Source organism: Panicum virgatum, chromosome 5K (assembly GCF_016808335.1).
Source record: "Panicum virgatum strain AP13 chromosome 5K, P.virgatum_v5, whole genome shotgun sequence".
NCBI lineage: Eukaryota > Viridiplantae > Streptophyta > Magnoliopsida > Poales > Poaceae > Panicum > Panicum virgatum.
The window spans coordinates 48,424,795-48,451,574 of record NC_053140.1 but is presented as its reverse complement, the minus strand read 5'-3'; the positions used below and the strand labels follow the sequence as shown (position 1 = coordinate 48,451,574).

The 26,780-nt window shown below is 45.1% G+C and overlaps 6 protein-coding genes across 7 annotated transcripts; 1 reads left to right on the top strand and 5 right to left on the bottom strand.

The window, feature by feature from the left end:
- Positions 1 to 934: 934 nt before the first annotated feature.
- On the bottom strand, positions 935 to 3,591 carry LOC120708043 (50S ribosomal protein L13, chloroplastic-like). The gene is made up of 4 exons (XM_039993134.1): positions 3,215 to 3,591; positions 2,500 to 2,685; positions 2,075 to 2,245; positions 935 to 1,435 (listed from the first exon to the last, which is right to left on the bottom strand). Exons 1-4 carry the CDS (start codon positions 3,428 to 3,430, stop codon positions 1,319 to 1,321), a joined length of 690 nt encoding a protein of 229 aa, XP_039849068.1. The 5' UTR covers positions 3,431 to 3,591; the 3' UTR covers positions 935 to 1,318.
- Positions 3,592 to 4,010: 419 nt separating this feature from the next.
- LOC120708042 (probable hexosyltransferase MUCI70) lies at positions 4,011 to 6,768 on the bottom strand. Of its 2 annotated transcripts, XM_039993132.1 has the most exons (6): positions 6,449 to 6,768; positions 5,686 to 5,912; positions 5,422 to 5,598; positions 5,170 to 5,325; positions 4,717 to 4,993; positions 4,011 to 4,593 (listed from the first exon to the last, which is right to left on the bottom strand). In XM_039993132.1, the coding sequence occupies exons 1-6, from the start codon at positions 6,750 to 6,752 to the stop codon at positions 4,340 to 4,342; spliced, it is 1,395 nt and encodes a 464-aa protein (XP_039849066.1). In that variant the 5' UTR covers positions 6,753 to 6,768; the 3' UTR covers positions 4,011 to 4,339. The 2 variants fall into 2 exon arrangements, with proteins under 2 accessions (XP_039849066.1, XP_039849067.1); XM_039993133.1 differs by lacking the exon at positions 6,449 to 6,768 and having other exon boundaries at positions 5,170 to 5,328; positions 5,686 to 6,437.
- A 790-nt stretch (positions 6,769 to 7,558) lies between these two features.
- LOC120708041 (oil body-associated protein 2A) lies at positions 7,559 to 8,456 on the top strand. The gene has a single exon (XM_039993131.1). The coding sequence runs from the start codon at positions 7,589 to 7,591 to the stop codon at positions 8,327 to 8,329; it is 741 nt and encodes a 246-aa protein (XP_039849065.1). The 5' UTR covers positions 7,559 to 7,588; the 3' UTR covers positions 8,330 to 8,456.
- On the bottom strand, positions 8,327 to 11,236 carry LOC120708040 (protein NRT1/ PTR FAMILY 4.3-like). The gene is made up of 6 exons (XM_039993130.1): positions 11,194 to 11,236; positions 10,929 to 11,049; positions 10,246 to 10,463; positions 9,699 to 10,139; positions 9,480 to 9,607; positions 8,327 to 9,382 (listed from the first exon to the last, which is right to left on the bottom strand). The coding sequence occupies exons 1-6, from the start codon at positions 11,194 to 11,196 to the stop codon at positions 8,518 to 8,520; spliced, it is 1,776 nt and encodes a 591-aa protein (XP_039849064.1). The 5' UTR covers positions 11,197 to 11,236; the 3' UTR covers positions 8,327 to 8,517.
- Positions 11,237 to 14,075: 2,839 nt separating this feature from the next.
- Positions 14,076 to 19,456, bottom strand: LOC120708039 (MACPF domain-containing protein CAD1-like). Its single transcript, XM_039993128.1, has 6 exons — positions 19,002 to 19,456; positions 18,604 to 18,842; positions 18,275 to 18,470; positions 17,116 to 17,299; positions 16,801 to 16,964; positions 14,076 to 14,856 (listed from the first exon to the last, which is right to left on the bottom strand). Exons 1-6 carry the CDS (start codon positions 19,290 to 19,292, stop codon positions 14,254 to 14,256), a joined length of 1,677 nt encoding a protein of 558 aa, XP_039849062.1. The 5' UTR covers positions 19,293 to 19,456; the 3' UTR covers positions 14,076 to 14,253.
- A 2,165-nt stretch (positions 19,457 to 21,621) lies between these two features.
- On the bottom strand, positions 21,622 to 22,667 carry LOC120710747 (protein HEADING DATE 3A-like). The gene is made up of 4 exons (XM_039996336.1): positions 22,470 to 22,667; positions 22,254 to 22,315; positions 22,044 to 22,084; positions 21,622 to 21,857 (listed from the first exon to the last, which is right to left on the bottom strand). The coding sequence occupies exons 1-4, from the start codon at positions 22,662 to 22,664 to the stop codon at positions 21,622 to 21,624; spliced, it is 534 nt and encodes a 177-aa protein (XP_039852270.1). The 5' UTR covers positions 22,665 to 22,667.
- Positions 22,668 to 26,780: the final 4,113 nt, after the last annotated feature.

Genomic DNA, 26,780 nt, shown 5'->3' with positions numbered 1-26,780 from the left:
TTTTGAAATTTTAGTGATGCAAATGAGGGGTGGGGGGACCAGCCAACCCTTATATAAGATTGGGAGAGCCGGTCGCCCTGCAGCCGGGCGGCCTGTGGGGCCGACCGCCCCGCTGCCGGGCGAGCGGCCCTCAGGGACCTGGGTGCAATTTTCTCCGCGAATTTTTTTTTTCTGAAATGCCCATGTCGCCCCGCTGCCGGGCGGCCAGGTCACGGCCGCCCAGCAGCGGGGCGGCTGGGTATATTCCTGTAAATTTCCAAATCGAAAATATATTTTTGTAAAAACGAAAATAAAAAATAAAAAAATAAAAAAACCGCGTGGTCCGGCGAGGCCAAATGGTGAAATGGTCGAGCCTGCCTGCTGCCGGAGGCTGTGGTGGGCTGGTGGCGACGCGAGCCGTGCGGTGCGGGCTCGGTTTGGCAGCGCGGGGATGGGCGGATGGCGAGTGGTTTGATCGATCCCTCCTCTCGGCTTCACCGTCGGGGTTGACTTCCTCGTGGTTTCCATTGGCGCCGCGGTCCGCGTCGCCCCCCTGCAGTGATTGCAACGGCAACTCGGTACAGCCTGCCGTTCGTTGTCTTGTGCAGCGCGTGGTGCTACCTGCTATGATCGGGGTCGGGCCATCCGCGAAAGAGGAGCTCGTCTCCGTCGCCGTTCCGTCCGTGTGTCCGCAGTGTCAGGGCGGAGAGGCGCAGCGTGCTTTTATGCTGCGGATTAGGGACCGGAAAAGGTCACCTTTTTGAAGAGAAGTAGAAAGAGGATTCGCACTTTCGAGGAAAAAATAACGAGCTCAAAGCTCATGTCTAGCGATAGCATCCACCAAAGAACGGAGAATTGTCTACTAAAATTCTTCGGACCGCTCTTTGTAACCAGCAAACACAATTGTGCTTTACTACCTTGCAATTTTGCATGACTGCACAACAGGCCCTCTATATGTTTGGTTCTTTTCATTATTTTGCATTTTGCATGTTAATATTCCAACCATTTGCAGCATCCAGTCAACTTTTACAAACACAAAAGGTAGGAAAAATACCACGCCCCCCGGCCAGGGAAATTGGCAGAATTTCCAGATGGCACCTTCCGGATTTAAACTTCACGCCCAACAATGAAAGAACCTACCATCTCATATCAGGTCAATATTACAAACTTCAACTGGAAAACAGAGATTTTGGGCCGGATCACTCTTTGGTATTCAAATTACAAAAAGATTTACACTCCCTCGGCAGATGCATGGCTCTGAGGATGGCATTCCCAGCAATGGCAAAACCTTCAGGAGAGGAATTCGTCACTGCATTTTTTTTTTCCAATTGATGATTCTCTAATCAGTCTTTTGTATTCTTTTATCCCTGATAGGCAGAGGGACAGGTTTCTGAGCCACGTGTGGATGTTCTGCCCCTTTGTAAACCTTGAGGTGGGTAAATAGTCTTCTTCCCAGCTGCAAAATGTTCAAAAATGATGAGCAGAATAAATAGAATACGAATGCAGAATATGATGAAATTAAATGAAATTAAATATGCCACTGATGCAAACGATTGGCTAGAGTAGAATGATTCAGATAACAATTGCCTGATAGAATGGGAGTTTCATAAAATGAGTCTGGTAGCCATTGGGTATACCAATTAAGTTCATAAGCAATTTCTTTAGGAAGAAACAGTTAAAATGTTTTTTTTCCAGAGCGCATGCAGCATACAATAAATTTAGGACATATTTATGAAATCACACACAAAATGCAAGGGAAAAACTGCTTTACATGAAAATAAAAAAAATTGAGCCTGGAATTGTCAATTTTTTTATCAGCAGAATTCCTTAAATTTAGTAAAATGATGTATGCTGAAAGCCATGCTTCCACTCAGGTGCATATGCTGATGCATGAGCAACACTATGTCACTATGACCTAAGTACACTCACAATTAACTATCGTAGTTCTCAATCTCACAAATATTTCAGACAGCTGCTAACTAATATAGAGTTGCAACTTTCGTTACTTTGAAAAGAAAGGTCACCCTGAAAATTGGTTGCCATTTTCATTTTCGGTAGATCTGATGCAATCAGCTACTACAAGATGGTATCTTACCCTGCCCTTGGGAAGCATTCCACGCACTGCATGTTCGATGATTCTCTCTGGAATCCTTTTCTGAAGTTGGTCAAAAGTTTCCTCTTTCATCCCTCCAGGCCGTCCAGAGTGCCTCCTGTAGAGCTTCTGTGACCGCTTTTTACCAGAAACAGCAACCTTCTCTACATTGACCTATGCAAACAATAAAACGTCGTAAATGACTTTCAGCACAGCATCACATGAATGCATAAGATCTGTGTGGTAATGAGCCTTCAGAAATGTACAAGTGTCGGAAGGACTACACTTACATAACACAATCTTAGATTAAAGATGATCTGTGGAATTTATTTTCCTCTGCTGCTAATATTGGGACATGTTTTAAGAGAATCTGAAGGAAGTTGTCCTAGTATGTATACTAATATTATAGCTACTGAGAGGATGCTTACCACAATGACAAAAGCACCCATGTCCACACTGGGAGTGTACGTGGGTTCATTCTTTCCCCTGATATGTACTGCAATGGTGGATGCTAGCCTGCCTAAAATCTTATCTGTTGCATCAACAACATACCATGTCTTCTCCGTGGTAACATGATCTGCAGCCTTAGGATACCATGTTGTATTCCATATGTCCTGCAAATTAAAGTGCTCAATCAGATTTATGTCAGCACAGGTAAGCCATGTAATAATTCAAAGAACAGGGCATGTTCCAACGAACTGTACACATTGTGCCCATACCAAATGATCCCAAGAAGTAACATTCACAAACAAGCTGGTGGACAACCAGAGCCCAACATTACAGAACTACGGGGACAATCGCATGCTACTATCAATTCACTTAGATTCTAGCAAGTTACTCCCAATTACCTTCCAAGCTCATTTCTACTGAATCTGAATCCATTTCTACTGATTTCTTTCTCTCTATGAAAAGGCCATGGCAAATTTTGGATGTGACGGTAGATGACATCAACAATGTAAGCCTCTGTACTTTAATTTGATTACTCATGCTCATAAAGCCCTCGTATCAAATGGATTAAGATGCCATCGGTAAAACATGAACAAATGGGATGGACAATGCCCAGCACTACGTTTATGTGAAGCCAGCGGTGGGAGACAGTAAGGGTGCACATTGTTTTGGGACAAGGAAGAGAGGGTGTCGTACGGGGCCGCAGAGCTCGTCGCCCTCGAACATGAAGCGCTGCTCGCGGGGCACGAGCGCGGCGAGCGGCTGCCTCTTCTGCTTGTCGCTCTGCTCGCACCGCACGGCCAGTCCCGCCGGGGCGGCGCGGCGCGTCACGGGCCTGGCCAGGCGGCGGTGGTGGTGGCGGGGGGCGAAGGAGGAGGAGAGGAACGCGGATGCGGCGACGGCCGCGGCCATTGCGGCGCCCGTGAGCTAGAGCGGCAGCAGCCGGAGGCGGAGGGGGTTGTCCGAGGGTGGGTCGGGCTCAATGGGACGCGGCCATTTCTAGCTTCGGGAAGGTGAGATGAGCAGGGTGGAGTGGATAAGGCGATAGGAGGAGCCGAAGCCGAGCGAGGGGGGAGTGAAGAGAGAGGTGGTTAACAAGGAAGACATGGGCTCTGTAGACCCAGAACTTGCTGTGAATTTGGCCCATTAGCTCATCAATAAGCTCGCCTCAGATTCTCAGAATATGACGTTGACTGAAAAAAAATTTGCATTCGAATTTCGAAACACATGAAAATCTTTGATATTGAGATACATCCTCGATTCCACTAAAACGGAGGATCTTGAACAAAAGGATTCCAGTAAAATGGAGGAATAAAAAATTGTCATCAAAACATTTCATAATAGCCATTCTGACGATACGCCGCAACTTCACCAACACTCGGACCCTTCAAATAATTGAAAAATAACCCAGTATACATCAGAATTCACAGGGAAATCAACCCTCAATGTTATAGGGCCTGAGAGAAAGGCCGATAAAGCCATATCTCCAAAATTTAAAAGACAAATGCTGGAATCTGAATTAAATGCCTCGTGTATACTCCATTTTCCAAGAGCACAAAAGACAAGGGAGATTATCTTAACATGCTACACTAACTGTTCATTCTTTCCAATACCAAATGGAACGATATTTTACAGGTAAGAGTGTGTGATGGTATTTCAGGTTCATGTCCGTGTACAAGCAAATCCATGATTCCATTAGAGGAAGAATGGAAAGGTACTATAATAATATACAACAAAATTGTGAACCAAGAGATGTCGGCCATTAGAACCTGTATGAATCAATGGTTAGTTGACTATAAGCAAACAAGTTGGGCGAAATGATCACGAGGCAGAAGACTCTGGTTTCGTCTGTGTAAGAGGTTTTACTTTCCTTGTGTGACCCAAACTGTTCACAAGGTCCCTGCGAGAGCATACAGGAAACATGCTCATTCCAGGCATGTTCATTCGCCACAGAACATATGGGAAACTGAGCTGATCCCGAGATGTGAAGCGAACCACTTCATTGAACCAAGCACACATGAAATGGTTCGGTGCAGGTGTGAGCTCCCTCACAATAATAGAGGCTTCAGCTAGAGCTGAAAAAATCAAACAAGTAAATTCATTGTACCAGGCATGCTTCATCGTTCACACAGCAAAATACAGAAATATTCAGCATGAGCAACGAAATATTTGTTTGAAAACAATACTAAATAACTGACCTTTCAATCCATATAATCTTTTTACGCCTGGCATACCATCTTGATGATATTGGGTCAATTGCACCTCTACTTCTTCAGGAGTAGCCTTGTGCTTTTGAACAATAGCTTTCCCCTCATCATAAATGTTACTCCGCGCTCCATGTTCGGAGATAGCAAAGGTAGAATTTGTCCTCCAAAGAAGAGCTTCAAGCACTGCTATCGGATCCCTTCGAAATTGGTATTTTGAGTCCACCCATATAGAGTACCTTGCCTCCGGGAAAAGGCGATGAGTCAACATCTGCAAAAAACATGTTAAGTGATTTGCTATTAGATATACACTGTTGCACAATCCTAGAAATAAAATTTTAAGGCAAAGTAAAGTGCTGACGTTAAGGGCTGCAAATTACTTCACTGATGTTTCTATCATGCGAAATTATGAAATTAGCAGAAAGGATAGGTAATGTAATCTTCTACCTTTGGGATCTTCCCATTTAATCGTTGATCCACAAAAGGGAGGCTCTTGACAACAACGATGCGCCACCTTCCTATCATGCCATTGTCACCAATTACCTTTCCCTCAGCTTCCTGAGTTGATAGGGTCACCTCATCCCAAAAGGCTGTGTAGCAAACCTGCTTCACCACAACACCATGCAAACCCGCATATAATCAATGAATGTGATGGTTTAATCTGATGTTCATGTCTGAAAATCTTGGAGGCCGAAATACCCTGTCAAAAGAAGAATTGGCCATTCCAATAGGTTGATATAGATCATCGCCACCACCAAATGCGCAGGTAGACACAACAACTTTACAGGTTCTCATGTATCTTTTATCCTCTTCAGAAATTTTGAAGCCACCATTGTCGCTGTAGAAACCACAATGCACATTAACAGTCTCATTCACCTGCAGAAGTATAGAAACGCATTAAACACGTCTGCAGAACCAAAGCGTTCTGACAACAAAATAGTACATATCAGTAAGACTTACAACCTTGAAGCTATCTTCTCTTTCAGCAGGTGTCTGAAATCCTGTAAACAAATTAAACCTTGTCGCTTCCGCATGCTGCAGTAAATAAGTAGAGTTCGCCTCAGAGTGGAATGTGTCGTAGTCGTCATCATCAGATTTGTATGTGATCCTCTTAACCACGAAGTCATGTTTTGTGCCTTCGGGAAAGACCAAATTTGCCAAACTTTTGGGACTAACGAGCTTCAAGCAAGCTGTCAATATCGACAATGCAAAAAATACTGAAGTCATTTCTTACTTATCAGTTGTTCTAACAAAGTCAAATTAGGAAAGAAGCTGAAAAGTCAGTTGCTTCCAATGAGAAGCTTATAGTGATATAAGAATAATAAGACAGAAAAGTATGTGTTCTGTGATTCAGCACTTAAGCAGAACATAAGTTCTGGCTTCGGAGCAGCAGGTGTGTCAGCATTTCCATACCACTATAGCTTTCTCAGTGTACAAGATCTGTAGCTTATTTTCTCCGTATGCAAGATCTAAAGAGTTCAGATTAATCGCCACGATATACCTAAATAATTCTGCAAAAACAGCTCTGTCCGAACCACCGTAAACCCAGCATACCGTGCAATGCAGTACTCGCGTTACCAACCAACCACACCAATTCCTCCTGATGCAATTTAGCGATACCCATAACGAACCTTCAGTGCAGTCTCTAGGATTTATTTAGGGGCAGGGGAAACCTGCCGGGAACAGTTTACGCGTAGATCGAATCAGAGTAGGGCGGGGAACTCACGCTCGCGCACGCCACGGACGAGGCGCGTGGTCGGTTCGAGCCGTCCGAGGCTGGAGGCGTGCGCGGCGGGGGCCGGGGGCGAGCCGCGCAGCCGCGAGGCCTCGAAGAGGAGCAGCGCGACGGCCGGGAGCAGCAGGAGGACGGGCCACCACCGCGCGAGCAGCCGCGCTGCCCGCTGCCCCAAGCCGCGCGCCGCGGCCTTCCGCCTGCCGGCGCGGGGCCGCCTCGCCGGCGCCGCCGCCGCCGCCGCACCGTCTTCGTCGGAGACGGTGATGGAGATGCTTCGGATCGTCGACGACGGCATCGGGAAGAAAGCGGTGGCGCTGTGGTGGCCGCGGTGGGTTCGCCATTTAGCCGGCGGATGGGCTCTCGGCCCGCGTCAAACCCCGGGTCTCTTTTGTCGGCTGCAACTTATCGGGCCACAAGGCCGCCGCGTGGTGAGAGCGGCCTAAACATCTGGCCCGGCCCGAGTCCTCAGGATGCTCATCAGTAGTTGGCTACGGGCTGTAGCGTAGTGATTATGTTCTGATTTTACATTAGAGTGAATGTTTTAGAATTTAAAAGTGTTATACTTTCAGTGGTAAGTGATGTTTTGTGTGTGATGAATTTATTGATCTTAAGAATTTGACTGCTGACTCAGTCTTCAAAAATACTCGATTTGCGCATATGTGTTTATAAAAGTTTGTTTGAGTTATAATGTGCAATTAAAAAATTCAGTATTCTTCACCTAAGGCCAGTTTCAGTGGGGGTTTTATGGAGAATTTCATGGCATTAAATATCATCAATTTTGCTGACATGGCAAGGAGAGAGAAGGCTAGAGTTTCATGGGATGTGAGGAGAGTTTCATCACCATAAAACTCATGTGGCACGGTTACCTAATTTCCGGTCTAGGTATCTGTGTCCATAAAACTCCCACTGACACTTACCTAAAAAAATATATCAGCAGTTGGTTAGTCGACATTTATCTCTACAGCTGTTCCGTGCATCTGCCGCCCGACTCGCATGCCATCCGCCACGTCGAGCTCACGCACTCGTACGTGTCACACGCCACCACACCAGCCGCTTCCTTAAAGACCGCGCCGGCCGGGGGTACACTTAAGGCAGGCAGCACCGAGTACTATACCGAGCGAGCTCTGACATATGGCGTCCAGCGACGACAAGCCAGTGCCGACCCCGGCGTCGGCGGGCGGCGCGCCCCCAGGGCAGCCGACGACGGTGGCGTCCAAGGTGCTGGACATGGGCGCGGCGGCGATGCAGTCGCTGCAGCCCGTGAAGCAGGTGAAGCAGCACGTGTGCACGTTCGCGCTGTACGCGCACGACCCCAAGCGGCAGCTGGAGACGCACCACTACGTCTCCCGCCTCAACCAGGACTTCCTCCAGTGCGCCGTCTACGACTCCGACGCCGCCGACGCCCGACTCATCGGCGTGGAGTACATCGTGTCGAGGAAGGTGTTCGACACGCTGCCGGCGGAGGAGCAGCGGCTGTGGCACTCGCACGCGCACGAGATCACGGCGGGGCTGTGGGCCAGCCCGCGGGTGCCGGGGATGCTGGAGAAGCCGGAGCTGGACCAGCTGGCCTCCACGCTGGGCAAGTTCTGGTGCACCTGGCAGGTGGACCGCGGCGACCGCCTGCCGCTGGGCGCCCCCGCGCTGATGGCGTCCCCGCAGGCCGACCCCGCCGCCGTCGTGCGCCCCGGCCTGGTGCGGGCGCGCGACGACCGGTACGGCTTCTCCACGGAGGAGCTCCGCGCGGCCCGGGCCGACGTCGAGGCGCCCGCCGAGGAGCACCCGGGCCAGGCCGACTACTGGCTCCGCCACCGCAAGGGGTTCGCCCTCGACGTGGTGCCGCACGAGATGAAGCGACACGCGCCGTTCCCGTGACTGTTCGACCGAGCAGTCGAGCAGTGTGTAAATTGTAATAAGGCCAAACCATCTAGCTAGCTTGGAACTCATGAGTAGCATGCATGCGTGTAACTATGGTTCCCAGTTCATGGATGGGATCATCAAATCAGGCCTATCAAGTAGATGTGTGCATGTGTGAAAATGGATTGGAGACGTGACACGACGCATCACACTTGCAGCTGCTGCTCCTCCTCGGGTTGTGGCGGGACCGCGGGCTTGTACTTGTACCAAGTTGCCCAGAAGAGGTAGTTGAAGAAGTTGAGGGTGCTGAGCACGGCGAGCAGCCAGAAGAAGAGGTCGAGGCGGTCGCGGTTGATGTTCTTGCTCGCGAGCCACCCGCCGCTGGCGCCGCGGGTGGCCGCGTTGACGGCCTGCACGATGATGGTGCTCATGAAGTAGCCGAAGGACAGGGAGCACCACAGGAAGGACGACGACATGGACTTGAGCGCCCGGGGCGCCTGCGAGTAGAAGAACTCCATGAGCCCCACGTAGGTGAACATGTCGGCGACGCCGAACACGGCGAACTGCGGCGCCAGCCAGAAGCAGGACATGGGGAGGTAGTCGAGCCCGGGGATCATGTCCACCATGCCGTGCCTCGCGACCACCTTCTTGCGCCGCACCTCCACGCCGGCCGCGATGGCCATGGACACGATGGAGAGCACGAGGCCGACGCCCACGCGCTGGAGGTATGTGATGCCGGTGGGGAGGCCCGTCAGGCGGCGCGCGAAGGGCACGAAGAGCTGCTCGTAGATGGGCACGGCGAAGATGAGCATGGCGAGCGGGATGATGGGCAGCGAGGCCACCGGCATCTGGAAGTGCTTGCCGAGCCGGTTGTCCATGGTGCTGCCCTGCGCGATGGAGAAGGTCTGCAGCTGCGCCAGGCAGGTGCCCATGATGATGGCGCTGCAGAAGATGGGCACCATGGCCAGCACCGTCTTGCCGTGCTCCACCTGCGTCACCCGGCACTGCCGCCACGGGTTCGGCGCGCCATCCTCCTTGGGTGTCTGAACGATGGCCGCCCTGTCCAGGAACCTGCAGAGCACGCCATCGAACAGTCGTCAACTGTTAATTCTTGCATTGGGGGCGAATTAAACAGTTCATGTGCCTGGATGGTGAGCGATCAATTAACCTGAACGGCTTGGCCCTGTGCGCTACAAACTCCGTGTCCGGGGAAGCTTTGCTCCTGCTGATCTCGTACAGATCGTCGGGGTTCTCGGGGAGCGGCAGGTTTCTGTTCCTGAATGCAGCGACGTACACCTGAACACAGAAACAGTTGCTTTAGCCTGGAATGTATGGGGAACGTATACAAAGAGATGGGGGAGTGCCTCGAGCGTTTTCAATTCATGACCTGGAAGATCTCCGTCAGCGCACTGCTGCCCTGCACGGTGGCGAAGCGGTACCTCGGCATGCCGCCGATGAAGACGACGACGGCGAGGCCCATCGCGCCCGCGGCGGCGGCGAACCCCTTGTCCCAGCCCTTGAATTGCTGGATATACACGAACACGGTGACGCTGATGGCGCCGCCGGTGCAGAGGCTAAGCAGCAGCCAGTTGAAGCAGCTGGACATCTGCAGCTTCTCCACGGGGTGCTTCTCGTCGAACTGGTCGGCGCAGTGCGCCGGCAGGGCTGCCTTGATGCCCGCGGAGCCGATCGCGATGAGGTACAGCGCCAGGTAGAGGTGCACCTCGTTGCCGCCGTGCACCCGCTGGCACGTCGGGTCCACGGGGTACTTGCAAGAGGGCGGCTTCAGCCGGTCGGAGCGCGCCTGCAGCATCAGCAGCACGAGCCCCTGCAAGAGACGCCCAAACGGAGATGCAGGTGACAAAGCAGCAGCGAGGGGAACCATCAGATCAGCTTGTCCGCCGATAGGCACGGACAGAGCATGGAATTCATACCACGAGCTCGACCAGAGATGACAGGATCACGGTCATGTATCTGCCGACGAAGACGTCCGCGAAGATGGAGATGAGCACGGCGACCATGTAGCTGGTGCCCATGTAGTTGGTCAGCAGGTTGGAGGCCTCGGCAAGGTCGATGTGCATGACGAACATGAAGTACAGGATCAGGTTCACGGCCAGAGACAACGAGGCCATGTTCTCAAGCCCGAAATTCGCTGAAAGAACAACCAGCACAGCTCAGACTGCTTGTTCCTTGGTCACTTACTGCATAGTACTAGCTATCCGATAACTCTTTACATTTTCTCTGATTCATGTTGCTAAACATACAGTATTACAGTGCTTAATTTACTTTTTTCAGAAATTGCCTATCTAGTCCCTGATTTCGTCCTTGTACATACATCCAGCTTGGTCAGGCGTAATTCTCTCAAGTCTCAGATCCAGTACGTAACGTCTGAAAAAAATTGCTACTATCCAGAATCAACAAGAACGAGCTTACTAAAACCGAATAACCAAGTTACTAGCTAGATCATCAAACTGAATATATGGGCTCAAAGAAATCAGTTTAGCAAAAGTACTTTCACTTTAGTACTTGCTGTATGTGCGCAATAATATTCTGAATGGAAATTGCACCTTGCTTGTCTCTCTAAGAGAGATTGCAAACATTTAGGGTTAGGAGTTACCAAGAATGAAGAACGAATTGCCAACACCGCCATGTCGCCGTCGCAAAGCAGGTCGTCCCCTCCAATCAACCTTCCCTTCAACGACTTCGTATGTATTTCCTCCAACGACACGTGTTTCCACCTAGTACGTACAGAGATAATATGTACGAGTAACAAAGTCAGACCTTTCTCATCATCCTTTTGGCCAGGGTCGAGTTTTTGACAAACCATTTCTATACAGATGTGGACCGAAAAGTAAGCATTAATTATGAACCAAGAAACGCACCATGGAGTGATCTACTCCGCCGTTGGCTTCGGATACTTTGCTTTGGTCCTTATAAATTTATAAGAAGACAACAAGATGTGAGAGACAACCAAATGTGACAGACTTAAAGAGTCATCTTAGGCTGTCAGGCACATCGTTTGATGAATATCACTCAAGGTAATAAAGCTTCTTCATGAGTGTCTGATATTGTTTTGGCCGGTGAGAATAGAAAAGCATTTTATTTGGAAGCAATAACACGATTAGGTCCTTTGTTTTTGTTTATTTTTGCCAAGCGATCAATATTAGTGCCCATGAATGCGGATATATGGCTTTTCATTTCAGAAATGTTTATGTTGTTAGAAATCAGATGGGAATGTAGCAAACTCACTCAATACAAAAGTGAAAAGAAACAATCATTTCATTTCAGAAATGTTTGTGCCATTTTGACATTTTATGCATGCACAAGCAATTTTCATATAAGGTCACAGCAACCATGGCTTTTACTATATGGAATAATAAGCGGTTAAGCACCAGTCATTTCAAAAGAAAAATGGTGACCAATATATACCATGGAGATGGCGTCTGTTTTGATCTTGGCTTCAGATACTTTGCTCATGTCCTCGTGTTCCTAGTAAGATTTGAAGAAAAGCAAACAAGTGAAATCATTGGCACGATGAGAAGTTGGAAATGGCAGAGAGAAAACAAGCTAAGCTACCATTTTGCCCAAGCACTGCAACTCTACAAAGACTATCTGAGGAGAGGCCGAAGCTGCAACTGCAAGGACATTTAAAGCATTCTGCACGAACGAGTCTTCCTAGGGTATTATCTTTATTGTTTAATTATTGATACGGCCATTAGATGTGGAATCCTTCGAATTCTTTAGTACAGCTTAGTGCATATATGTACAAACACAGCTGCCAATACTGTATTAGAACTTAGCAAACTCAGTGCACATGAGAACTAGTCACTTTGATTGGTTAACTGTTCCTGACGTAAGCTATTACCTCTATTTTGATACTATGTAACTTGTTTACTTGTTGATTTTCCTGTCCTGAACATAGTAGAATCCTAGCATAAGCTGTTACCCTGTTTTGCTACTCAGTACTTTTGTCAGCTGTTCTTTCATATGCACAGTAGGCTCTGCAAGGAAACATCCACAGATGTGTTTTTCAAGGACTGGATAGTTCGTCCCTTTATTCCTGACCATATCACACATAAAACTCCAGTATGAACGGGGTTTCAACAATGCTGAAAACGACACCGTGTCTGTCGTTCGTCGCTGCAGCTGATCAAACCAAAGCAAAAAATCGTTCAGAAACAGTCCCTGAGAGCGTGACATTTCATCGGAGCATGTTTGCCATCGCAATAAGCGCCGGCGTTGGTATATGTTGGATTTTGCTAGACAGCAGAGTGGAACTAACCCACAATTAAGCGGAGACGCCAAATGTCCCTGCGGAAACACCAAGCCAGAACTCACAAGGGCGCAGGAAGGATATCCAGTTAAAGAACTCTCCCAGCCTGCACTCAGCATATTTATGTTCCTAAACCAAGAAGAATTGCCCTCCAACTACTTTTATCTATTTTGCAATTAGATCCATGTACATGTTTTAAAATAGGAGCACTGGAGCACGACTCAAATTGAGATTAAAATAGTGCAGTCAAAAGAAAGTTTCTTTTCAGTCGATTCAACTTTAGTTTCTGCAAATGTTGAGAAGGTCAAGAGGATTTGCAAATCGGCAGGCAAAGGGAAAACAAGTCAACATCCCATTTGTTCCATCTGGGAGCATCTCCTGATGACCACTCAGATGAGATGCCCAAAGATCAGTTCCATCAAGCAGCAGCAGCAAGAAGAGTACACTGACTGATTGCATTCCCTTTCAACGAGAACGACTCCCTGTAACCATTCATGTGATATCTTCAGACTTTGTTCTCTTCCTGGACACATTCAGTGTAACAGACAAATACAAAATATAAACTTCCAAACAGATAGGAAATGCAACAACATAACATTTATATGACCTACGAGATGCGTTTGCTGACAGTGGCACAAAAAGCTAAAAGAATTTCAGCATAATAACGATTTTGCATGTTACAAAAAATGACGATGTCTTTCGAAAACAAAAGAAACAAAAGATAACGATGAATATCTTGATCCAATCAGACAAATACTTCTGTTTTCGTCCCTTTCCCAGCCGACCTTATTAATGAAGCAAAGCAAGCAGAGGCAGCAAGAAATCAAGAATAACAATTCTCGTGGTTCGGTTAACACTTGGAAGTGACCCATTGCTTCTCTCTTGGAAAGAACAGCGACTCTTGTTACCACGTCTCTGATCTTTTATTGCCTTGTTCTCTTCCTGACACATTCATTAACAGAAAGCACAACATAGCTACTTCTAGAACGATAACAAACACAACAACATAACATGTTTGCAATTTGCAAACTTCAAGTTTGCTAACACTAGAGCACAAAGTGTACATAAATTTCTGGAAGCAGACATGTTGCATGTTACAAAATGAGGCGCTGTATTCCATGACCCACAGAGGCAGTCTGAATGTATGATTGCTCACATCAACCGGCCTTTTGAGTAACCAAGATTGCTTTGAATGACAAAAAAAACTTTGAAGAAGTCTATACTTAGTATCAACTGAAAAATCGTGCCAATCGCAATAACCACATCCACTACCATCAGGAAAATCTGTGCTAGAGCATGGATCGTGCAATCAAAAAATGCAATCCACTTAGCTGTTAGCAGTTTGTAACCACAGTGCTTAAACAAATTATGTTCGCTGACGAATATCAAAGAGTAAAACACCAATTCCAAAACTCACGTAAATGGGACACATCAATTCCAGTGCCAGCATCGAATGGCTGTGGAAGAGATGTCTGGGGCCAGATCAGACACTTTTGAACTCGGCATAAACATCTTCATGCTACTTGACTCATGGCATCAACAAGAAGCACGAATCCACATCAAGTTACAAGGGAAAGGAAAGCCATACATGAAAAAAAAAGAACAAATGCTATCTTTAAACACAGTGCTCCATAGGAGAGTGAGTGAATGAATGCTTTTCAACATTTGGTTAATAATTCAATAAGGAGTATTTCGCACGCACAACAATCCTGCCCTTCTCGACACCCAGTTTAGCTCCAGTGACCAGCCAGTGGCCAGGCGCATCTTGTGGGCCTTTCGATGTCTCTGTCATGTCAACGATCTTCACAAGTTTAGCATTATCACTAGAGGATGATGAAGATTCATCTGTTCTCTGAGTCGAAGAACTTGATGGGCTGTGGTCCCACACTGATCTTCTAATTGTGCACCCAGGAACTCGGGAGAACAAGAGTTTAAGGTGGAGAACGCTCTTTGCACCAAAATCCCACACTCCCAACTGTGCTCCTGTAACAATATAAACACCAGATAGATCTGTAATATTTGTTTCGGTGTACTCGATGGGTGCCGTGCTGACATGAGCAAAGTTCTTCCATTTGATTGGCTCAAACCATCGGCTGTCCTGCTCTTCAGGGCCTTGCCATTTCGGAGGTCCAATGGTGATATGGGAGTCCCAGTGAGGTAAGAATATTTTCGGTAATGAGCCAAGGTGCTGCAAATGAATAGCCAGACGGTTCTGTTTGGCTCCTTCCAGGAGCAGTTTGAGGCCAACTACCGGTCGACGTCCAACAGAGATCTGCACGTATCTCATTCAAAGTTAGCATGTTTACCAAAAAGGCAAAAAAATGATCATCTAAACATACATTTCAAAGTGTCGTTAAAGCCCCCTAAGCAAAGTAGCACTCCGCTAATCTCTTTGTATTTTATCTACCACATTGAGGTGATAACGCAAGAGTACTCCTGGGAGTGGATTGGGTCAAATCCAATATCCAATTGGAATTAAGCACTTGGATTAGTTGGATTTGGACATCCACTGATTTGAAAGTCCATTAGCGTTGGATACCGTAGGACAAAAGTAATGGATAATCCAATTTGAATTGGACTTCCCTGGAGAGACGAATAGGAGCCGAGTAACACACATCCACTGCCGCATCGCTGTGCTGCCCTTGCCTTCCCGTGCTTGCGTGCGCAGTCCTCGCGCTACCCCGCAAGACGGCGGTGGCGATCGACGTCTGCAAGGCCTGCTCGGGGACAAGCCAGTGGTCAGCATCTACGACCCACAGGTGACCAGGGAGCAGCCGAGCAGGTGTCCCGTGACCTCGCCATGAAGAAGTTCGACTGGGAGTCTGAGACTGCACGCCATCTGCATGCTCACCGGGTGTGCTTTGTTCGCCGCTGATGAGTGCTTCGCCGCCGCGTTCTCCACCGACGCCGCCGCGCCGCCCGCCGTCGGCCACCCGGTCTCCGACACCACCACCCGCACCCTGCCGCCCCGAGCTTCGCCACCGCCGTGTGCAGCGCGTCCACCGACGCGTCGAACAGGTTCTGGTACCCGTACTCGCCGTCCTGCACCACCGTCCCCGGCGACGTGAACAGCGCGAAGCTCATGTCCATGCCCAGCGTATTGGTGTAGACGAAGTACGGATACAGGTTGGCCAGGAGCGGCGCGTCTGGCCGAAGAGGCCGGAGGAGGGGAGGAGGAGCGCTCTATCTCGAGGGGTGGTCGCCGGGCCCGGGTGGGTCACCGGCGAGCGGCGGCTGGGAAAGCTGGAACAGAAGGGGATGGGAGGGGCATGCCGAAAAGGATAACTTGGATGGATTTGGATTTTTTATTGTTGGATTGGATTGGATTGGACGCTACAAATTTTGTTTTGAGTTTGGATTGGATTGGGTTTGTTTTAGTTGGACTTTTTGTTGGATTCCAGAATTTGGATTTTGGATGGCAGTCCATTCCCAGGAGTACGCAAGAGGAACTAAACGAATTTTTTTTCCGAGGAATTAAAGTTAAACTATACTATTTTGTAGCAAAATTCAAGATACAAAATATATCTTTGTTGACTTAAATGCGCCATAGGTACAATAACATCCATGACATGCACATCAGGTCATATAGCTTGAGCCTTGCTCAAATGGCTCAATGATTTTATTTATGTAGTGCATAACTGGTAAAAGTAGCATACAGCAGTAAACCTAGGGACATGTGGTGCAGACTTATGCTATATTAGGTTAAGGTGGATCATGATAACCTCATTTTCTGCAAAACTTTAAGTTAGGATGCAAAAGGAGATTAATGAGTTCAAAATAACACAAATAGTGTAACGGGAATAAGAATTTGCAAAAAACAGTGTTATAAATTCAATTTTGATTTGCCAAAAAAACTAAAGGCATTTCTACTAGTGATTTTATACGCAACTTAAAAAATAAGCACATCACAACAGACAAACTGAGACTTAGCATGAGCATGGTCCTCTTTTGCTGTACCCCTGTTGCAATTAACTCATACTTGTTCTTCTACATGCAGTAGAACCCTGATCTTCAGTATTATATTGTTGTTCAGCTCAGTAGAAAAATGTTTATGATGGTAACTGTGCTTCACAGATTCAGCCAATACAAGATAAGATTTTGTGAGTAATTAAATTAGCCTTTCTAGTGTAGAATTAGAAAAATGAACCACTGTAATCATGTTTTAGATTTTTTTTTTGAGGGCAATCATGTTTTAGATTTAAGGTGTAGACTTTACCTGTTCTGTGCTAATGAAGAGCTTTGGGCCCATCAAGCTGAACTGAAGCGATGGGCAGACAGGTTCCTTCCTATGGTGACCAGCAATACCTGGTGGAGCTGGAGCCCAAACTAGTGGGACTTGAAAATCTAAGAAGTACTGCAATTCTTCAATTGGAGGTTTGTCTGGAAAACGAACTTATCAAAACAGCATATTGAAGTGATATCACATGATATGTTAACGTCAAGCTCAGGGTATTTAAAAAGTGTATTCGATGTGGCAAATGAGTGCATAATAACTGTATGAACAAAAAAAGTATTCGAAAGCATATCTTACATGTCAAGTATAGCTCAACTGCACGAGCAAGGTGCTTTTTTCCTGGTATATCATCAACAAGAGAGACAATTGAGAGAAAGGTCATGCCTATGACATCTGGTGCTGAGGCAACAGTTCCTTTCCAATCACTGAAACTTTGAACAAGATCACAACCACCTCTCCTTCTGAATATTACGGTCATATCCTGTAAAGGATAAAGCAACATTGTTTTAATCAGTATTTACATATGAGTGCTAGAATGCTAAGCAGTTCATGTGCCAGTGAGGAGAGTTCTATCTACAGGCTACTCTACAATCCCTCTCATTATTTGTACATGCACACATTAAGAAATCACTTCTAAAGCTAGATATGATTTCATCTATGCACCTCTGTTGTTACTGGTGACATAATTTTTAGGTTGAGATGTTCTTAGAGTTCATGTGGTGCTGGTTGGTGAGGCTGGCTCTGATTGGAAGTACGTTATTGTGGTGATTGATGTGCTTACTTGCCTAGGCTAGTGTATTTCCTTAGAGCAGCTCCAGTGTAGTCTGAAAGCAAAGCAAGGGGAGGCTCAATTTGTACACTGGAGAATCAAACTCTGTGGAAATCGAACCATGTTCTCAGTTCGAACAGAGGGCAACAAAAAAATGGAACAAGCGCGGCTTGGACACAGGACATGCTAGCAGACCCTATGAAGTTGAGCATAACACAATTTTCTCCATCTTTTTATTTGACATGGGTTCCACCAATCGATTTGTAGATTTAGAGCTACCAAATCAAACTTCTGTTTGCTTTTTGTCAGCTTGTATGTTCAAATCAACACTAGGCATGCTCTTAGAAAGGTAACTACAGTTTGTATAAGTCTACCATTCTATCTTTATAACACTACTCCAGCATGCGCCCAACAATTTCTGTTTTTTTCCATTGAATGTGTGACAATCTTCTTTCTGATTGTGACTGTTTTGTTCACAATAGCTAGCAATTTTTTTCAAGATACCTCGAGTGTTCATAAAAAAGCAGCCATAGTGCAATAATTATCCTCTGTAAACAAGCAGTTGTATAAGAATCTAGACCAATCAATTAAGGTAGTCTTAACAAGTTGTTTCTACCATCAACCATCACAGATGAAAAAAAAATCTAGTAAACTTGAGATAGAGAGAGCTATAAGGAATTTGCTAACCTTCTCGCTGTAATTGATAGGAGTTGCATTTGACTTATTTTCCACATCTGAGAATCTTTCCCTCCCGATTTCCCTCACGTAATTTTTGAATTCCAGCTCTGACAATTGGGATGATGAATGCTGCTTAATGTATACCTCATCCTTACCACCAACCGTAACAGAGGTAATAATATGGGTTCCGTAATTCTCGATAAAGCTACAGAGAAGTGAGACAAGAGCGACCTTCAGCTGATAAGGTGGGTAAAGTACTAGGCGAAGAGTTGTACATAATGCTGTTGATCAGAAATGGATCCTGATAATAGTATCAAATAAGAAGATTACCTACTGACCTAGCCAATGCTGATGGATCCCAAACATTTGGAATCGCGCGCTTAACGCTCTCAAGCAGAGTCAGTTCTTCACTCCTATTTATCACCCGAAACAGCGGCAGAGAATAGCCATCAATAGCAAGGGCCTTCGTAGCCGCAGCATCATTCTTCCATGAACCGGTGAAGCTGAACAGTGAGTTGAAGGAGCCCAGCGGTACAGTCTCCGACAAGCCTGACTTCCTGTTGAAATACTCAGCCATCTGCCAACAAAGGCATCAGAGTCAGATAACGCGGCGTGAATGGCCTCCGAGCTTAGGACATCGACTAGGATTCAGATCACAAGTGCGCGGCGAACAGAACAGAACGCAGCGCGCGATCAGATCGGAGGTTCCCAATCGGAACGAAGCATCTCCGCTCACCTGCTGGAAGCTGCAAACGAAGGGCTCGTCCGGGGCTGCGGGGGGCACGCCGTGGGGGACGGGCGGCCGGATTCGCACGGGGTTGCCGGACCACTGCTCGACCCAGACTTCGCGGGGCACGCTGGAGAGGACGCCGCCGCTGCTAAGGGGGATGTCATGCGCGCGGTCCTCGTCGAGCGCCACCAGCCTCCCGGCGCCCTTGCAGTAGAGTAGGCGGTGGTCGCCAGCGGCGTCGAGGCCGCGCCCCACCGCCTGAAGCGCCGCCTCCAGGGCGGAGCCCGCGAGGCTCATAGCTGATGGGCCCGCCCCCCTCCGCTCCTCCTCCTCCTCCGCCGCCGCCGCCTAGGGATTCGCGCGGAGTACCAGACGGGGGAGACCGGCACGAGGTCGGGAGTTGTCGCGACGGAAGCTTCTGACCGCCGCTGTTGCTGTTGATCGAGGAGAGAGAGAGAGAGAGGACACGGTTTCTGGGGAGGACCGGAGGAGGGGAAGGGCGACTCCGGTGCTGAGGTGGTTGGGTTTGACTGGCTTTTCTTTTCTCCATTTCTTTTTTTTATTACTACAATTTCTTCCTCCAGTTGGTTATGTGTGTTTTGTGCTTGGCGATTTGCTATTATTAATGGCTTTTCAAAGTTGTCATACTAGCCAGATATTTCAAAGCACGCTTTCAATGTTGTCATGCTGTGTGTGTTTGAAAGGTGGCTTGCATTGTTCTCTCTTGATGGAAAAGAATGCATGGCTTTGAACAACAGGTTGACTTCTTGTTTTGGAAAAGCTCACCCATGGTAAGACATTTTCAAAAAGAGACGAAGAGAAGAAAAATAAATATTTTGGGGTCTTCTCTTTTTTTACCCTGGGCAGTTTACAAGTTTTAGCCAACCTATAAATAGGACTATAGTGTAAATATATGAACCTAGGAAATTTCTGCGACATTTTTTTAGCTTAGACTCACACTAAATAGCAACTAACATGAACGTCTTTTCACGCCAGAGTTTAAATCCTGGTTCTCAGCTTTGCACCTATGTTTTAATATATAGTTGAAATTTTTATTTGCAAGTACTTCAGTGTAGCACGTATGTACATGTGCATGCATGTATGTTATGTTTTGTGAATATGTGTTCACAGGATGAATCAACCCATGTTGTTGTGGGAATTTAGGAGTAATCTCTGGCTTTCAGAGAACCTTTGGAGGAGAAATGGAGTTGTCTCAAGTGAAAGTAGAAACAATTCCTTGTTCCTTGTTCTTAGATGTATATGAGCAAGTGGTGATGACAGAAATAAATTAAAGTATCATCAAGTAGATGTGATGAACTTCTAATAAAACTCATGCACCCAAATACGTTTTCGATTTCTATAGGATTTTAGTTGCATGGGCGATCTAATAATGATGTATTCTATATTTTGAGAATATTGTTGTTCAAAGAGGTGGAAATTTCCTAATAATATGCACGTTTTTGTGAGGGCCATATGCACAATCATATTGAGTACTTACAAAAGTAGCACGGTTACTTAAGGAAAATCAAAGAAGTACTACTGCATCTCAATTTCCTTCGAGGAAAAAAAAACTAACCAGGAACTTTGCAATGCAAAGGGTGCCAACTGCCAGGTATTCGTATCAGTACCATAGTTGCATATGGAAAATGGTCACAACATCTAACTTTTGTAGAAATACTAGAACTCTTTAGGGCATCTAGAAATTGATCACAATATCTAACCTTTTAGAGATGATAGGGTAGTTTGACCATTAAGGTCTAATTTAGAAGCAAGAAGGAGATAAATCCAAAGGAAGGAAAACCTCCCATCGAAAACTAAATGTCTTATTCAAATGACATCCCTATGGATTGCTCACCCCGGGAAAATTTAGGGATTCCAAAGGAATTTGAATTTTCAAACTAGCTCTAAGTTTGGAATAACCTGTGCCTTAGGACAGGTGAGCTAACTTGAATCCCTGATAATGGAAAAGACCCTCACATAGTAATAATTAGGTTCTTTAATTAAAATTTGTCCAACTAGAATTTTGCTCAGCGGCCAAGTTAAACTTTTCTTGTACATAGGTCCCATAAGCCATGATGTTTTCCACCCTTGCAGAGTATATTTTGATGTATTCACCCTTTTTTCTCTTTGACTATGTTACTCTTTCTCCTCCACATTTTGCTGGTGAAGATAAAGAGAGTAGATTTCTCATGAAGACTTGGAGTCTAGGCAGGCATGCCCCTCCTGGCCTCCACGGGCCTTGGATTTCAGGGAGGTGACTAAAATAGGTTACCACCCGATGTACTGCAAAGACTAATTTATGTAGTAGTGACTAAAATTAATCAAAACCACTAACCATAATTCTTCTCCATGTCAGCTTCCTTACAGTAAAGACATTTAATGGGATCAAACACCAAGATCATTACTTTAATTTTTATATCTTGTAATAATATCATCCAAAGGAGCAACAAATATTCTTGATCTTGCCATACACGATACATATGAGGGGGTAGTAAAAGCTATATACTCCATCTATTACGTGATATTATTCGGGGTGCGTTGGTACTAATTCCATGCACATTATTTTAGACCATTCACTATATTCCGTAGGACAATTATGTAATAGCTGCAGCCTCTGTCTTGTTCCTTACGAACTTTCCGACCTGAACCTTCTCCCCCCAGATCCTGCTTCCCTTTGACAGTTGAAATATGTGGCAGCCACAGTGTCTAGGTGGTATTGACGTGCGAAGTTCTTGCAGTTGAAGTTATGTCGCATGTCTGGTGCAAAAACTGTCTCCCTACCGAGTTGTCGGAACAGCACAAATACCATGCGGTGTATACCAGATCTTGGCTCTGGCCTTTCGTAGAACACGAGCTCCTGACCTGCAAAAGGGCTAGGGTATTATATTTTTTGGCCAATGATTCATTAACTGCTAGCAAGTGATATATGTCAGTTTTAATTGTTGGTTGTGAGCCAATTAACACATCTGAGGATCTTTTGCAATCCATAAATCCCGTTGCTGGAAAATGGAGAATCTAGATGGAGAAGGTGGTTTCATGACATCATACCGAAGCTGGCTCCAGTTGTTCCAGGGATATCAACCACCATCCTACATGCAGCGCATATTAAAATGAGAACACCAGTTAAAAGGAAGAAGAATCTAAAAAGTAGTCAACAAAAGAGAACCTAGAATAGTATCCATGCCAAGACAATAGTCAAGCTATTTAGCTAAGCGTGAAAGGTAAAGACATTGCAAATAAACCTGCTGTTGGACTTACCAGTGTAAGTACTCCCTCAGTGATGGATTGCTTGGGCTTGGGGCATCTGGATCCACTAGTACCTTTTTTGCGGATGAAAAACAAAAAGGTTGAAAACAAGGGATCTAGTTTAAACTTCGCAAGTGTTGTAGTTACATTGCCATCAGTATATAAAGGATTTAACAGATAGTGCCATGCATGGTGTTACATGGAGTAGTTAATATCGCCTTTGCTTACCAGTGTGTAGAAAACCCTGAGGTCAGTGCCCCCAACATCAACTCTTGGCTTATTCACAACAGCAGATGGTTTAAGCTCAACACCTGCTAGAAGTAGGCTATTGTTGTAGGTGATCCTAAGGGAAGCAGTCGGTGTAAATGAATCCAACACATCCCGTATCACATGGGCCAAAACCAAGGGTTCCACAGCCGACATTTTTTGGAGCACGAGTGGCTGTTGTTACCTTGCTCAATGTCGACTTGGAGAAGCCAGCTGGTTCAAGTATGAAGTATTTATAAAGTGCGTACCATGGTTGTCACAATCACGAGTAGTGTCATGTCATGTCATGTTACCGCAAATAGAGCATGTTTCAAGTTATGCTTAATGTTTTGGAATACAATACACATATTTCTTCCTTTTTACACTTTACTCCTAAAGCACTTAACGTTATATACTTTTTTTGGTTTACTATGGAAAGTCTGGCAGCCCAACGTAATTAATTGGTTGCTTCTTGTTGTTCTCTTTAATTTGGATGTAAATTTTGTTCTCTTTCTCCGAGAAAATGTGGGATCGATGGTAATGAATCTCATACCACTTGTCATTAGGCTTTATCCTTGAATTTAGTTTTGTTATTACTTTATCACTACAACAATTGTAGATCTTGTTTGTGAATATACAGTGAAATGCCTAAACCAAAATTAGTAGTTGGCTTTTAAGAAAGAGAAAAGAGGCTTATTGTTACCAAAAAAGAAGTAGCCAGTCATAAGCATTTAATAAAGAACATATAATATAGTTGATGCCGAACTCTTCTCAAGTTCAATAGGCATATTTTCTAATTTTATGCAATTAAGGTTGTTACTAATAGTAAGCTTGTATATAATGGTAATTTGGTGGGCTAGATAGTTGGATCGCGCAGAAAATTTTTTCTTAGTCTCTACAAATCCTCGATTTATATGCATCCAGAAAAGCGGCGTTATGGTTTGTACAATATTTTACTCTTCCATATTGGTGTTTCTTTCTCCTTTATTTGACCTTAACCAAAACAACCTTATGGATCAACCATTACGGCACCATGCAATGAGGTTGCAAAAAAAAAAGGCATCACACAATGAGCTCACAGCTCCCTTCATATCACGGCTCATATTGTAGATCATCAGTGCAGGTTTCACCTACGCAATCGTGCTAGATTATTTTGTTTGGCATGTGAAATTGTTCTAGCTGTGCATTCCAAAGTTTTTTATTGCTTTCATTCTTTTCACGATAAGGATTCCATGTTCTTCTCGATGCTAGAGAAAAGCATAATATCTTTTTTTCACATGGAGGATAAAATATGCATAACAAGCATGATGGCCAGTTCTAATAGCGTGGCTAGTCTAGTTTCAGCTATCACAATAATAAGTAATTAATATTTATCTTTTTTTCTTATCAGTTTTTTTTGTTATAGTGGTGAGGTTCTTTTGAGTTGTTCTTCTCCTGTTGTCTTTCTAAGCAATTACATCAATGCACATTCTTTCTTACGTCTTGAGCAATTCAACTTTATGATCGACGATCAATATCTTGATGCACATATGATCCATGGACATCATAGAATAGACCTATGCTCTTCTATATTCTCCTACTCTTTAGGATGCAAGACCATATTTTGGCATGCTAACATTTTGGTATCCAACCAAGTAGGATCTTAGTCACTATACAAACCAACTTCTATTTTTTCCTATATTTTAATTTTTGAATTACTATTTATTAGTTGTATTCAATATGGATTCTTTCATCGACTACTAATTTCATTATGTTTTAATTTTGAATTTACCTATTTACTAATTGTATTCGACGTGGACTTTTTGGTTAAGTTCTAATTTTTCTTATTTATCTAATTTGGGATTGATCTATTTGCTAATTGCATTCGGCATGGACTCTGGTAATGTAATTTTTATTAAGTTTTTGATTCCTAAATTAGCTATTTATTAATCATATTTGATATGGACTCTTCTTGTTAGTTTAGACTGTTAGATATTTAAAAATCAAGCAGTGTGAGTCTTTCTCTTTTTTAGATTAACGTATGAATTTTTAGATTCTCTCGACGAACGTGATGATCTCTTTTAACACCCCTTATTAATATAATAAATATACCTTCAAGTTGAGCTGTTGAGGGGAGGAAACAGACTAGGTTTTTTTTTTGAAGAAACCGGCGGGAGCACTGCCAAATCATTTAAGAAGAGGAAGTAGAGTTTTACAATTCACTAACAAAAGATTACATAAAACAAGAAACACTCAAACTCAACAGAAAGAAACAGACCAGGTATAAAGACCATATAATTATGCAAACACGCTCATGTCTATTTTTTTTGTTACGTAGTGCATAGTTGAATGCATGCATTAGCCATTAGCTCAGCATGCCAGCTTGAGTTAACAAAAATGGCAATGGCGAACCGTAGCAAATTAACTTGTGGTGAAATTATTTGTTACATTGAGAGCTAACTGAGGTTTGTAAGTAAATGCTGTGAAAATAATAAGTAGTGATTGTATATCAACCGGATCCTTACCTTGTCAGATACGAATTTCTTTTGATGGTGAACTAGATATCGTTTCGTACACATTTCCAGCCTTTGCTTAAAAGTTCTGACCAGCGCTGTTGTGGACTTATGGTTGAATGATTGAACATAGCATCTGATATCGTCGTACGGTACATGAGAGGAAGGTCTGTTCTTCAATTCGTAGTCCATGTCTACTTTTAATGCCGACAAGTGGAGGCATCTCTTTTTCCCCCCCTCTTGAAGATAACAATGTTCTCCAAAAGGCTAAAGAAGCGAACAATCTGAATAGTCAATTCTTGACCATCCTTTCTGAGGGAACAATGTTCAGCTCCTGATTAAGATGTTGATAGTCCAACACTGATCGATATACGATATTGGCATTTTGTGTAACTTATGTTTATTATCGATATGTTTTAGGTCACAGAATTATTATAATCGCCTGTCGCAAATATCCGGCAAAAAATAATAATTAGGCGCTGCTTCCACCAATATAGCTTACATGCTTAACATGTGGCATTTAACCTATGTTGCCCGGATACGCGGATACGGATACCGGTATGCGATACGGGGATACTCTGATACGCCATTTTTCCAAAAACAAGGATACATGGATACGCCAATATATATAAAAAGTAAAAATAAATAAAAGTTTCAGGAACTAGAATGTGAGAAAATAGAAGTTCCAGGGACTATAATGCGTCATAAACTCATATATTCATATGTTCTATAATTATTAGAAAAGGGAAGGGGCAAAGGAAAAAAGAACCAACATTCTCTTATCTGTTCGTCTGTTCCACGAATGGATGTCGGACGTCTTCTTCCCCAACCTCCGGCACTCTCTCTCTCTTTCTCTGTGTAGCAGCCAACTCTGGCGGCCGCGGCTCCTCCTCTCCCTCTCCGGAGGCTGCGGCTCATCCTCTCTCTCTAGCGGCCGCGCGGGTTGCGCAAGCCGTGCGAGGCTGCTGCGGGCCTGCGGCTGCGCGAGTGGGGATAAGAGGGTGGCACAGCTGAACGGAGGACCTTTATACGAAGCGATTGAGTGGTGTTGTTAGGGTTTGAAGGTATCAGACAGGTATCCACAGGTATCCCATGAGTATCCGATTTATTTTTATTATTTGAAAATATCTAAATAGTCCGATACTTACGGGATACGTATCCGGGATTATCCGTGGAGTACGGTTATCCGATACCGGTACGTGAGTTTTGCGAAGTATCCGCGTATCATAGCATTTAACTGAGAAAGTGATTTAGCATAGTACAAGTTCTCTTTGGATCTTTTTTTTAAAGGAGAAAACTCTGCTTTGTATTGAAAGCGATACAGTTCTCTTTGGATCTGATTGGTGTACTTTGAAGGCATGGAATAGTTTCTCTTCTGTGCACCTTTCCCTGCCTCCCTGGCCAAGGAATTCTCGGCGCCATGCTGATGGCGTACTCCATATTCGAAGGAGTCATTGTCTAGAATCTCTGCTGGGGAGGAAAGTGAAACTGTTTTTGTTTCAGCGATTCCGGATGAAAAGGCTAAACTCTGTGCGTTTACCACACAAATGCACGCTCATCGCAACGATGATTTATCCATTCGAACAGGTCCAGAAAATGTTCATGGTCTCACGAACTGTGCGCTAGCTGTTGCTGTCTAGCAAAACGAAAATGCAAAGGAATGACTACTGAACCTGAACGGCTTGCCTGCTGAGCATCGTTCCCGTCATCAAGCACTTGTCTTAATTTGGATGCAGTGACGTTGTGAGGCTCGAGTTACTTATACACGCTGTGTTAGCAGAATTGAAGTGCGCGCGGCATC